Source organism: Stegodyphus dumicola, chromosome 9 (genome assembly GCF_044657685.1).
Source record: "Stegodyphus dumicola isolate Sdum_Otavi_A_Nest chromosome 9, ASM4465768v1".
Classification (NCBI taxonomy): Eukaryota; Metazoa; Arthropoda; class Arachnida; order Araneae; family Eresidae; genus Stegodyphus; species Stegodyphus dumicola.
Genome location: NC_140776.1, coordinates 97,951,247 through 97,965,472, shown reverse-complemented (window position 1 = coordinate 97,965,472; position 14,226 = coordinate 97,951,247). Strand labels below are relative to the sequence as shown.

At 33.5% G+C, this 14,226-nt stretch overlaps 1 protein-coding gene across 1 annotated transcript in view; it reads left to right on the top strand.

The window, feature by feature from the left end:
• Window positions 1-14,226, top strand: part of LOC118184581 (uncharacterized) — a 566,531-nt gene that overhangs the window by 471,318 nt on the left and 80,987 nt on the right. The window contains exon 4 of the mRNA XM_085823800.1: window positions 9,584-9,673. Coding sequence (XP_085679926.1) covers window positions 9,584-9,673 — 90 coding nt within the window. The remainder of the gene's footprint in view (window positions 1-9,583; window positions 9,674-14,226) is intronic.

Genomic DNA, 14,226 nt, shown 5'->3' with positions numbered 1-14,226 from the left:
AAGTATACTCAGAGGGTCCTGGTTCAATAATCTTGTATTTTAACATTTTTTCAATCTCGACTTTAAGAATTTCGTTCTGTCGATTTGTCATTCTATAAGGCTTATGCTGTACGCGTTTATCACTGATTAGTTCGATATCATGTTCGACTAAATTTGTTTTCCCTGGAATATTCGAAAATATAGCAGAAAACTTTACCAACAACTTTCCCAACTGCAGGATTTGTTCATCACTAAGTCTTTCTTTAAGATTATCTTTTGCTATTATTTCATTAAAATCAAACACATTGGGGTCGGTTAACATATAAGGAAAATCCTCCTCTAATTCCGAGGGTTCAACTATCTCCTCGTTGTCAAGGAGCACCATATTCAAAAATTCAGGTCTCTTATGATAAGGTTTTAACATATTGATGTGATACACTTTATTTCCTTCCTGATTCCCTTCAAAACTAACCACATAGTTTGTTTCTGATAATCTTTTTTCTATTTTCCCCGGCCCTTTCCATTGAGGAGCGAGTTTATGTGGTTGATTCACTGCTAATACTAATACAGAATCTCCTTGCTGGAATTCCCTTTTCACGGCATTTTTTGTCATACCATTTCTTCCTTTTGTCTCTGACCTCTTCCATTTTCTCTTTAGCTAATTCTCTACTTTTCTTTAACCTATTGATTAATTCGAAAACATATTCTATTACGGTATCTTCTTTTTCCTGAGGATCTAACCATTTCTCATACAATAATGCGACAGGTGTTCTGAGGTTGGTCCCGTACACTAACTCAGCTGGACTAAATCCTGTACTATCATGCGTTACTGTTCGCAGGGCAAAGAGAGCGGCAGGCAATTGTACTTCCCAATTTGGGGCAGCTTCAATACATAATAGCTTTAAGACCCTTTTTATTGACTTATGGAACCGTTCTACAGGATTGCTCTGGGGGTGGTAAACAGAACTTCTGGAAATTTTTATACCAAACTTCTTCAAAAATTCAACGGTTAAGCGACTCATAAAAGATTTTCCTTGATCAGTTTGAACCTCCCTTGGAAAACCCATCCGACTAAATACCTGCAAGAGTACACTTACAATAGATTTCGACGTTATATCCGGTGCCGGGACGGCGTCAGGATATTTAGATGCTAAGCACATAACTGTAATAAGATATTTATTACCTTCAGTAGATGTAGGCATAGGCCCGCAAGCATCTACATTAACCTTACTAAAGACTTCCGATATCACAGGTACTATTACCAACGGTGCTTTCTTCTTGTCACTTGCTTTTCCTACACGTTGACAGGAGTCGCATGTTTTAACGAATTCCTCAATGTCTTTATAACAATTTGGCCAGAAAAAATGTCTTAGTAACCGGTCTTTTGTTTTCAGAACTCCTAAGTGACCTGAAGTTCCTTCATGACAAATTGCTTTAATTTGCTCTCTGAGGTTTTCTAGAACAACAATTAAATGTTCTCCTCCTCCTAACTTATTTACCTTCTTTTTTACTAAAACCCCATAACTTGTTTTACTTCCGCTTTTTACTAGTTCTAATAAAGGGGCAAGTTCTTTACTTTTTTGTTGTTCATCAATGAAAGTACTTGAGTCAATTTGAATTGCAGGACTTGTGGGGACACAAAGGTCGACAGGAGGCAATATCTCTCTGTTTTCAGACCTTTCATGAGCATCATCCTCCTCTTCCAATTCTAACTCATTCTGCTCAGAATTTTGATTCGTCTCACTTAAATTTTCCGCTTCCTTTAATTGTCGTGCTTGAGATCGAGTAACGACCGCATTAACATTACCGACATACGACGAATAATTTTTCTCAGTTCCTCTGAGAAGAGCCGCTGTCTGGTTACCTAATATATATCGTCCTTGGTCTAAGTGGTCTCCTATAACAGCTGCTTTGGTGGTTACTGTACCCAAATCGCATTCAATATCTACTTCAGCAACAGGTAAACAAGTCATATGATCATCCAACAAATGTCGAACCCACACATGTTCCCCCTTCATTCTATCTCTGTCTACATATTTCTGACAAATAATATCTACTGTTGCTCCTGTATCTCTTAGAATAGGTACTTCAAAACCATTTACTCTTCCATTTAACGTATAGGGATCTAACAGATTCTTCTCTGATCTCCCGCTTATCCGATACAAATCTGCCTTTTGGGTTTTAAAATTAGGGCACTGAGGACGTAAATGGTCAAAAGATCCACATTCATAGCACTGGAGTCTTTTTCTCCTATCAAAATTCGAGTCTGACTTTTTCCCAACATTGCGTGCATCATCATCTTTTTTAAATTGTGTACCTTGAGGGTTTTTTCTATTTTTGAAAACGTTACCAGTGGACTGAAAAACACCCATTTGTCTACCTGATATTATCGTTTTCATTTCACCCAATTTCGTTTTCCCAACCATCGTCTTTTTCGCATCTTCAAATTCCTCTATTTTACCCACCAACAGTTTTGGTGAAGTGATCGTAGCCCATTCATCTATAAAATGTTCCTTAAACTCATTAGGCGTGCGCCTTTTAATCTGATCTACCAACATTAAATCTTTGAGTTGCTCAAATGTTTCAATTTTTAATCCCTTAAGCCACCCATCTAAAAATGTCTTAATTTCGTGATAAAAATCGTACCACGTAGAATCCGGTTTTTTTTAGTCTTAACAAGAAGTTGCCGAAACTTCTCCGCACTTAACTTAAATCTTTTAAGTAGTAATTCTTTAATATGTTGGTAAACTCTAGCCTGTTCTTCAGGTCCCCTAGCAATTATATTATTTACTTCAACCGGAAGGACACCAATGAGATATGACACCCATTGATCCGTGGGCAATTTTAGAACTTTAGCTTGCCTCTCAAAAAGTTCTAAGAATAAACTGATATCATCAGTTTTTAAATTAAACTTGGGCATTAGTTTCTGAAAATTCTGATTAAATACCGTTTCACCTCCAGGTTTAGCAGATTCAGTGTTCTGTTTTGCTTTAAGGCATTCTAGTTCTAACTGTTGCTTTTCAATTTCTTTATTTTGTTGTAGTATCTGAAATTCTCTCTCCCTAGCTTCCTGTTCTAACTGTAATTCTTTCGCTCTTGTTTGCTTCTCTAAGTTTTCCTTTTCTATCCTATCAGTCATAATACTTTCTAACAAATTTTTAACAAATTCTTCCTCATAATTTTTACTATTCGTTATTAATTGTTTTAAATCTATCACTTTCATATCTTCTAAAGCTATTTCCCCAAGTTCTGAAGCGACAAGGAATAGATCCCTTTTCTTAGCTTTCCCCAAAAATGCCATTATCGCAAAAGTAATTGCTCAAAACAAATAAGAACTCAAATAGTTATTCACAAATAATACACATAAAAATATATCAGAGATATAAAAAACACTTTCTTCTTTCTTACAAAATTAGGAAAATAAAAATAAAAGGTTAATAAAAGCATTAATCATTTTGGATTTATTTCCATTCAAACATAAAACGAATAAACAACCTTACTGAATACTTCGTATAAAAAAATAATAACAAATTCTTTTCATTTGGTACAGCCAGACAGAAAAAAAACCAGAGTGGCGCCAATAAATATAAACACCTTTAATTAACTATCGTTTCAGATACTTCCGTTAGCAACCACATGGCCAACGCAAATACTACGTAAATTCGATAGGCGCAGGTTTAAATCAGAACACTATTAGAACATTTCTTTACTGCACAAAGTTTTAATTTTTATACAATGAAATGATAAAAATTTAACATTCTACTTATCCGAAAAAACACATCATATTAAAATACAGCACTGGTGTGCTTTCATGAGAAAACCAAAGTAACAAGTTTTTAATATTTTCAACAACTTATTTCTTTCACAAGAATTTAACATACATTTTCTTCTAATGACTTAGAAGTGAAAATTGCAATATTGCACTGATGTGCTTTCACATAAACACAAAATAAACAGTTCAGATTCTATCACACCAATTTATAACGAAACGTTAAACATACACTGATGTGCTGTTTATTTACGGGAATGGATTTTTCCCATTATCATACAAAAGAAAAATATCTCGTTAGATATATAAATGCAACACTTTGATTGTTGTAAAAACTCTTATGCACTGACGTGCTATAAAATGCACTGATGTGCTACGTGTTAATGGGAAAATGTTTTCCCGAATATACCACAAAAGGAAAATATCTTGTTAGATATACTATAAACCAAACACTGAGTTTTTAAAACTCTTATGCACTGATGTGCTACTTCTGCTTTGGGAATTGATTTCCCGAATAAGTAATAAATAACTACATTATACACTTCAGGCCTGGAAATGAATATTGTGGAGAACACATACCTGGTCTCTTGTCACACACATCTCGGTGGAACCTCCAATTTTTTTTATTTCTTTTAGTCTGTGACGTCGTGGATGCTTCAGTGGGAACGGAATCAACACTGATAGTGGTGATGCATCACTTTTTAATAACACAACATATCACAGATACAAGATTAATACATTTAGAAAACTTTAGTAGATATCCGAGCTGGTGACACGATCAGAGACGTTAACGAAGATGGTACTCGTCATCACTCGACAAACAAAGTCTCCACACCTCAGCTCGCTCGCGGAGCTTCCCAAACTCTCCCTCACTGACAGGCGTCTCACAGAAATCTCATCTCTTTATGCATGCGTAATTCTCAGTTAAGTCGTTGCCATTCACAGTTCTTTAAATAAGGTGTTAAAATGAATTATAGTACTCGTACTGTGAGGAGTTTGCTAACGACGTTCTCTCTAGTCAAGAGCATCATAGGTCTTTCTAGTAGAGTTCAGGAGCGTTCTTTACACCGTTAGTAAAGATGTGAGGTAATTAAATTTGTCTACATCCTTTAAAGCAGAGTTATTATGTATAGCAGATTCGTATTGAGCCCAAAAACTTTGAAATTCACATATTTCGCCTTTAAATTTATTTATGGTTAGTTTCGGAAGTTTAGCGCCATTTGTGTTTGTGTTCTCTACCGTATCTATAGTAGCAGAATTAGATGGCAACTCATTTAATTTAACACATTTTCTATTTCTAAATATTCTACTGATCTTCGATTTACACAAGGTAATTTTATTTTTATATTCCAAGCTATCCTGTATTTCAGTTTCGTACTCCTTTTCATCTGTTAGGATAGATTCGATTTCAGTGTTCAATATTAGTATATCGTTTTCATTTTCATTTAAGATGGATAAATCATCTTCTAATAAATCAAATTTAATATTATCTAATTCTATTTCCTTTTCCATTTTAGCTATCAGTCTTGTTACTGATGCTCTTAACATTCCTCGCTTCTTTTTTAGTGCTTTTAACTTATCCATCTTAATAATCATATCATCATCTTAATATTCAATCACTAATCGAACAATAATAAATACTTAAATCACAATATATCTAAAGATCACTGTTATCTCTGAATTTTGGCACCATGTAGCAACTTATGATCTTTTTTTCTTATTCTTATTATTTACATTTAATAACATCAATAAGTGAAAGTTTGCTTACCTTTCTTAATAAATATCCACAGGAACGCTTGGAATTCCTTTTCATTTTTATTACACAGAAGTTTTATTTACAGCTATGTACAAGAATTGTATGCTTACATTAGAACATTCATCATGTTTTTCTGGTTGCCACTACATCTATCTCAAAAATCCGCAATGCGGTAAGAAAAATATAACAAGCTAAAAGTAAAAAAACGCTGCGCCCTCTCGTGGCCAGCTACATAAACTGTAACACTTGGTTTTTGAATAAAAAATAAGGTCTTTCAGTACCTTTGAATAAACATTTCAGAAATTTTCAAAATTTGATTTGAGAAATGAAAAATTCTTAGTTTATAAGGTATTTCTCCCGCCTTCTTGGCATGCCTTCGTGGTGTGGTGGTCTGCACGCTGGGCGTGTACTCCAGAGCTCCGCAATTCGATTCTCGGCGAAGGCGGTTGCATATATTTCATCTTGCCTGCTTCCAAAAAAATACCTAATATCTCTACAAGTTTCATAAAGAAATTTAAAAATCATATATAGTGATATACGTTCTGAATTTTGTCTACATATATTAATTTTAAAAAACAAATTATGATTTATTCATAGCTTTCATTCACAAGATTTAGAACATACAATCATGTAAGCTAAATTTTAAATAATCATAATAGTCGAAAATTAATTTATTAAAATATTTCTTGAAAAATTTTATAAGCATGAAAATTTGAATGTGTTAAAACAGCTGATCATATATATATGTCTCAGTAAACCTGTATTATAATCTGCTAGATTTAACTTCTTAAAATTCTACTTATAAGTGAATATTTTAATACAATTTGTGAATTGATGTTACTGGTAGTTTGTCTACTTGAGCATAATCTGCATAAAAAGTCGAATAATAAATTTTAATATACATTGAAATAAGAAATAAAATGTGAATTTAATTTGTCTTACATGAAAATTATTCAGCTTTATTTGCAATGTATGAGATTCAGAAAATACGTAACCATAAAATACGCTCATGCTATTGTTTTTAACTTCATGTATTGCACAAAATGTTGAGAAAGAAATGTTTCTATTTCTTATTACAAAATTATGAAGAGCTTAAAATTAATTAACCTATTACCCAAAATTATGAATAAAGCTTAAAATCTTCAGTTAGCTTATAACGCTTTTTACTTTTGAGAAGTTATATATATACAAATTCCAGTGCATTAATCATTACAGGTGAATAAATGTTTACATATATTTTTAGACTATAACTTATTTTTATATATGCTAATTCTAAGTCTCATATGCAAAGAATAAAGTAAATTTTGAAGTTAAATAATATGGATTAGCTCACATGTGTAAGATAAAATTCATTTTTCATAATTCTGTTGAAAATTCTTATGCATTTTAGTTATTGATTAAATCTAAGTAGAAATCATTAACATAACTGCAAAATTATAATAATTTCCATGAACGAAGTATTTTAAATATAAATGAAAACAAACAATGCATTAGAAACTTTTTATTAGAAAATATATGTACATACATATATAAATGGATAATATGACACTAAAAATATGGCAATAAAATGACATGACAAAAAAATGACATTAAATATCTAAAAATTAAAAAAAAATCTATTAAAAAGTACTATGAGTTGAAAACGATACGACCTCACCGAGAATTCAATAAAGTATACGAGTTCTTTTTCTTGTTGACATGCTGCAATTCTACCAAATAATTTGCTCACTTGTGTTATAAAAAATCAAAACTACAGTATGGATTTCTTTTTTACCTCTGTTCTTCCTATTTGAATTAAAAATGCATGCAAAACTGAATTTAAATAATTAAAATAGATAATGTTGTGTAAATTGTACAAAAATAAAAATAATTTTAAGAAGTGTTTACAAAATGTACTATCCATGCATATAGCTTTTATCGTGTTAGCAGTATGTAATAAATAAAAGTACGTTACAGCATTACACTCTAAAGCAAATTTACAGATACCTTAAAAAAGGACAAACTAAAACTACTTTTTATTACATTCTTCATTTTTTACACCTAAATCTAACTATAGGACTATAATTTATAATGCTTAAGATATTTATATTAAGAAATAACTGTATATATATAACTTTATTAAGAAATAACTGTATATATGTTCTAACTTACTTTTGGCAAAGGAGGTGCATTCATTGTTACTACTGTCCTCGCTTGAAATGGCGAGCTTGAAAACATGTTCGGCCACTCTGTATCTCAATTCACTCCGTTCTCTATTGTCTCAATTACAGATGGCGAAACATATTCTGTTACCAAGACAGTAAACCTGCGTTATATAACGTGAAACGGAGCAAAAGTTGCTGTCACTCTGCAAATCCCACTCTGAGGGATTTAGAGTGTAGATCTTCATCCTATAAAATGAATGATTTTACAGATTAAACCTGTTACGATGTCCATAGGATCACGATAGTTAAGATTGGTTCTGAGAATGTGAGAGAAGACGTAACTGTTCGTAAATTCGACTGTTATTTATGTATATAATCCACATTCATTGAGACTTACGTACAAGACACGTCGAAATACTGATCTTTTGGAGAAAACAACAAAGATTGAATTCCTCTGTGTATGATTTATGAAGGGTAGCTTTTCTTTGTGTACAAGACTTATGCTACAGAGATTGTTGTTGCCTTGGGTTCGGTTCGACTGAATAATTTGCTCACTTGTGTTATAAAAAATCAAAACTACAGTATGGATTTCTTTTTTACCTCTGTTCTTCCTATTTGAATTAAAAATGCATGCAAAACTGAATTTAAATAATTAAAATAGATAATGTTGTGTAAATTGTACAAAAATAAAAATAATTTTAAGAAGTGTTTACAAAATGTACTATCCATGCATATAGCTTTTATCGTGTTAGCAGTATGTAATAAATAAAAGTACGTTACAGCATTACACTCTAAAGCAAATTTACAGATACCTTAAAAAAGGACAAACTAAAACTACTTTTTATTTTTACAGTATTATTACTTTTTATTATAACACCGTATTATACACCGTTCTCTATTGTCTCAATTACAGATGGCGAAACATATTCTGTTACCAAGAAACATATTCTGTTCCTCTGTGTATGATTTATGAAGGGTAGCTTTTCTTTGTGTACAAGACTTATGCTACAGAGATTGTTGTTGCCTTGGGTTCGGTTCGACTGATGCGTGCAGTTTATTCTATCTAAGACTTAAAGAGATACAGATTTCGAGATGATATTCCAGTGAAAAGAACGAGATCTGAAAGGTTCTGTGTATGGTTTATGACGCCTTTGCTATAAAAAGCGCTGATTGGCAGGGCATTATCAAGGCTGGGATCTAGATGTCCAGATCCTTCTCTTCTGGAATCTATTTAAAAGTTTTGATAACAGTTCCGAAGTCGGTATCACACTGTGATCTGTGTTTATAATCACTACATCGGTTATCTTACATTGGCTTACAGCATTCTTGTAATCATCCATTGCTTTTCGTCGTTCAAATTGTCGTTTCTATTCGCTTCTTGCTAGAATATCTCTCATGCTATACGAGAAACTTAGATTTCATAACTAAATGCTAGTCAGCAGGATCGAGCTTTTGAACGCACTTTATTGCGACTTAGGGACTGTTTTTTTAATTAATTTCTTTTACGTATTTTAAATCAGCAATACATTTCATACCACCCAGATAAATTTTGTTTGAATTACAATGTGGAATTATGTATTAGGATTTTCCATCTATTACTTGTGTGTAAATTCGTTTTGATTGATCGAAAAATGATGATGCCGATCTGAAAATAAAATACTTTTATCGGGTTAGTTTTGCATTACCAGTAGTAAAGAGCAGAAATTTCTTTAATACGTAAAAAACGCACCAATTTGCAAGACCGTAAAATTAAGAGTTCAAGGTGAGATTAAGGTGTCAAAGCCAAGCTTCGATCTATAACAAAACGTAAAGAAAATATTTTTCCTTCAATAATTTTAACATTTATTCATTTCAACGTATTTTTACTATGTAATAGCAGTTTTCTAAGTTTATAATTTCTGCTTAACACACTTTTTTTAAAACATTTTATTACAGCTCATTGCTCAAATCTTCCTCAGCACAAGAATCTAGAAAATTTATGTTCAGAAATCAATGGAGATGCCCTTCTCTACTCTATGTTCAGATGTAAGTAAATAGTTTCTAATACTTCTGCAATTTGATTTGCTTTTAAGAACGTAAACGTATATTTGTGTCATGTTATTTATTATATGTGTATGTATTATATTATTGAAGTGTTATAAAGATATTACAGCAATACCGCTTGCTCGCAGGAAAATAAAATGCTTTAGTCCAATTGCTAAAGCACTTATATACGTATCCATAGGTCCGGCGGTTCGATATAAGTCGTCAGAAAATATGGCGGTTTAAATTTTCGTCGACAGACGGCACAACCTTTGTAACTTATATCGTAAATTCACGAAACCAATCACTGTAGTGCTGATGTTAATAATTTCACAGAATGTTTCTAGCCTGAATATGTGCTTGTTTGACCTACTACAGATAAACGTAAAAACATTTGGGATTTGCTTTTTATACCTTTGCATTATTAGCAGCTAGATACATAGAATGTGAAGCGAAAAAACAGTAATCGAAGGAGTGAAAATAGGATTATTTACTTTATTTTTATCTCATTCCCTGGTGGCATTCCAAGAGTATAATTCAAGCATAAATAAATAACGGCCTATACTATCTTTTATCTAACTTGTCATGTGTTTGTCTTGACCTGCCAACGGTCAAGCCACAGGATATAGTTAATTCTTTCAGATTTTTATTCCGTGGTTATTGAACGGTCTGAGTTCATAAGGGTTTTATGGTTTCTGCGTGTGTAACAAGAGCCGGTCAACCTTAGAAAGTTCTCCGTAAAGGCATGTCTATATAGGTCACTGTTATTTTTTGTCATAGTTAGTATAACTCAAGTACATAAATTATTTCCTAAATTGCGATTCAGTATTCCCCAAGGCACCCCTCCTTAGGCCAATAATCTGCCAATATTTTGAGAAAATCGAAATAGTTCTAATCCTAATCTTTATATCTACCTAATAATTGGTCTCTTTGTTGAACAACTGTTAGGTCCATATACTTTAAGAGTATTACTTATGAATAGCCGATGACGTACCGCCCTGACTGCTATCAGTCTATATAAATATTAGATATTTAAATTTAGTGGAACTTTTTTTATCCGCATTTGGTAGATTACAGTTAAAAGGTCAGTTATTTCATTAAAAGGTCAGTACGTTTATAATGATTAGCTGATCGAACGTCTTGGACGTTCCTTGACCTTACCAACCTAGGCTTACAAACGGAAATGTTGCGGGCTCCAATCTGTCACTTTCACAAGGCATGAATTGCAATTAATCTAGTTTCAAATTTTTTCACATGTTAGTAATTTCTGCAACATTAGGTCCAAGCAAATATATGAATGAACACGAAACAAGGATAGTGTATAAACTTTACTATAAGTTAACCAGCTAAACTAGCTAACAAGAACCCCCCGAAAAGACACGAATGTGTGACCTCATGATCTGCTGGCGGAAAGTATAGGAAAGTTTTCCGTGTTTCTTAAATGTCCGTAATTCATTAAGATGCCATTAATAATGGCGGAGTGCGTGTCATTTGACTAATGCTGCATATTCATTAACATCATTTTTATTTTCTATAAATTACGGTTATAACTTTAGTTCAAATTTGGCTTACCGCAGCTTCCCACCTCCAGTAATGGTACGTTGATGGTTAACTGCAATTTTGGGTTCATAATTAAAAATATCGTTTCGCGTTAGGTTCCTTAATTACAAAAGTACTGAGTAAATTGTTGGTTGCTCATGGAGGATGTATGCCTCACATTTAAAACATCTCGCAGCATCATGTTTTAAAGGAAGGAACAACACGTATGTGTTATTTCACTAAACGTAACGAATTTATTGCTACGTGGAGCAAACGCTGAATCCACGAAAACACCTTCAAACTTCCTGCATTTTCGTTGTCGCCGAAACACCTTCTTTGAAAAGGCAAGATAACTAAGCCTTCCCTGGCGTAAAGGAAAACAGCCAACGCTAATAGAAAGGACCCACATTAAGGTGAGAAACAATATACGTTTCCTTAACCTCAATCGTGCCCGGATTCGTCGGATAAAATGGCCCGGATTTAAAACGCTCTCCCGGTGATAATGAATCTCCATTGAGAAAAGACGCCTGCGTGTTCTTCGGGATATGATCTGCCTCAGCGACTGCTTAAATGCCCTAGATTGAGATGGGAGGGATCGTTTAATGAGTTCCAGCTTTTTAGAAGATTTTCCTTGCGGTTGATATTATCCGTGGTTTTAAATGCTCAAGAAAGTGCTGCGGTTGAGTTGTCATAATACGGACATTTCTGCAAATGGGATTAGCATTGTAAGCTAGTGGAAAGGGAATCTCGTCGCCATTTCATTGCTGTTTTGTAATACCTTAGTGTAATTTTTATTCAACTTTATTGGCAACATTCGAAAGGGAAATTTTAACATCTGAAGCAATAAATCTTGATAGCTACTGCAGCGAAAGATTTAATTAGAAATACAATAGGATTTGTAGGGATAATGATGTTTTACTATAATTTTGTAGAGTCGTTAGTTGCATTTCGGAGCATGAAACTTGGCAAAAAAAGCGGTGCCTTCGCCGGAATTCGAACTCCGGGCCTCACGATTACCAGCTGGACGTGCTTCCAATTATGCCGTAAGGCTCGTGGTTAGCAAAGAAAAAATTCATTCACGTTAAGGTCAGTGGAATGAGATTTGCTGGACACATTCAAGGATAAACTTAGGAAAATCAGCAATCGCTAAAATATTTAATTATAAGACAACAGGGGAATATAAGACATATTTAATTATAAGAGCAGAATTCGGGGGAGATCCAGATTTAGATGACAAAGCATGGAGAAAATGATTTTAAGATCATAATAACCTAAGATTGGCAATGTCCTAGCCACCAACAGCCGAATGGTAAACTCGGCTGAATATTGGTTGTTAGACCTGGCTTGGAATCTAGGCGAACGGGCTAGTTGCATAGGCGTTTCCGTCGTTTTCCTTCATCTGTGTGACGTTCTGTTTGACGTGGGTACGAGCCAATTTCCCTTAGAAATTCTACACAAAGGCATCCTTGTCACTTGGCGGATAGCCGTTTTGTAATTTATCATTATCAAATAAACTAAGCTAAACCAAGCTTGATTAAAAGAACACACTGGAGGAAGGCGTACTGGAAGAAGGCCTTGTTCCATTATGGGTTGTCTTGCTGTTGATGATGATGACAGTTCTTATTGATCTTTTTGTCAAATCTAAGTATATAATTTTAATTGCATACCGTATAGTAGATAAAATTAGAAAAACAATTTCAACATTATAAGTAGAAGAAGTTTGTAAATGAGCTTTATAAATGAATAATTTATTTTAAGTGAATGTAGGCAAAAAGCAAACTGTCTGAATAATAAAGTAACCGCCGACAAATTGTGGTAAATTTGCATCGACTGTGAGGAAAAGGACCTGCGATGCAATCACTTTTTCATGGTCATTAAATGGATCTTAATTCTACATGAAATAAAAATTTGACTCTGAAATGATATTGATACTAACTGCCAACCAACGGAAATTACTTTTATTAGCTTCTGGAGTCTTAAATTATGAACGTTGTTTGGAATGTTTTAGTACACTCATGGATGCATTCGGAACTACCATGGCAAGGTAGTTCGTAATGCATCATGGGGGTTGTTTTATAGCAGTGTATAGCCTCATCGATATAGAAACTTAAAAGCTTGAATTGAAGACAAACATTACCGACTACTGGATTCAATCATAGTAATCTCGAATGGAGCCTTTATAATTATGCTTGTTGTTATCAGCTGAAAGAGTCAATTGGGACTGTAATATAAGATAATACAAATTCTTCGCTTGCTAGCATGAGGAAAAAAATGAAGATGCAGATTGTCACGTCTGAGATTGTCACGAAATAGTAAGTCGCCAGAATAATGCAAATGTTACATTGCTATGGAAGGGATCTATTCCGATTATTCCTTTGCTACGGAAGGGGACTATTTCGAACTCTAATCGCAAATGCAGAAAAACGTGTGCATGCTTTAATAGATGGCATCAGCGTACTGGTTTCAAAGCTTTTTTATGTATATAATATATAATAAGATGTTTTTAATCCGTGACGATACTTTCATGACTGCAATTTATGACGTTTTATGTATAATGGTGAATCAAAACAGCGGACTTTGAAGGAAATTGTGGCGTGCATCAAATCGATTATGCTGGAGGTCCTTTATGAAGAAGTTAACAGCCGCAAGTGGAAAATTCCCTATGGACACATGGACCAACGTTGCACATGTAGCTGCTCGCCGTTGTGCTCTATGTCTGGCTGCTAATGGCCAGCATTCTAACACGTTATGCGCTCTTAAGTAATTGTAGATTGTATTAAATCTAACTTATGGTATAAATGAGTGTAATAACCTATAATTAAGTTCATTACTAGAAAACAATAAAGAATGTTCTTTCGTTAAAATATGCAATACGTTTTTTTGCTTGGCCCTATATATTAAGATAATTTAAGTACTATCCTTAACTATTAATAAGAACGTAAAGAGTGCCGTAATTTATTATCCTTATTGTGAAGATAACTCTTTGCAACTACTTTCGAATTCATCTGTGCAGTGAG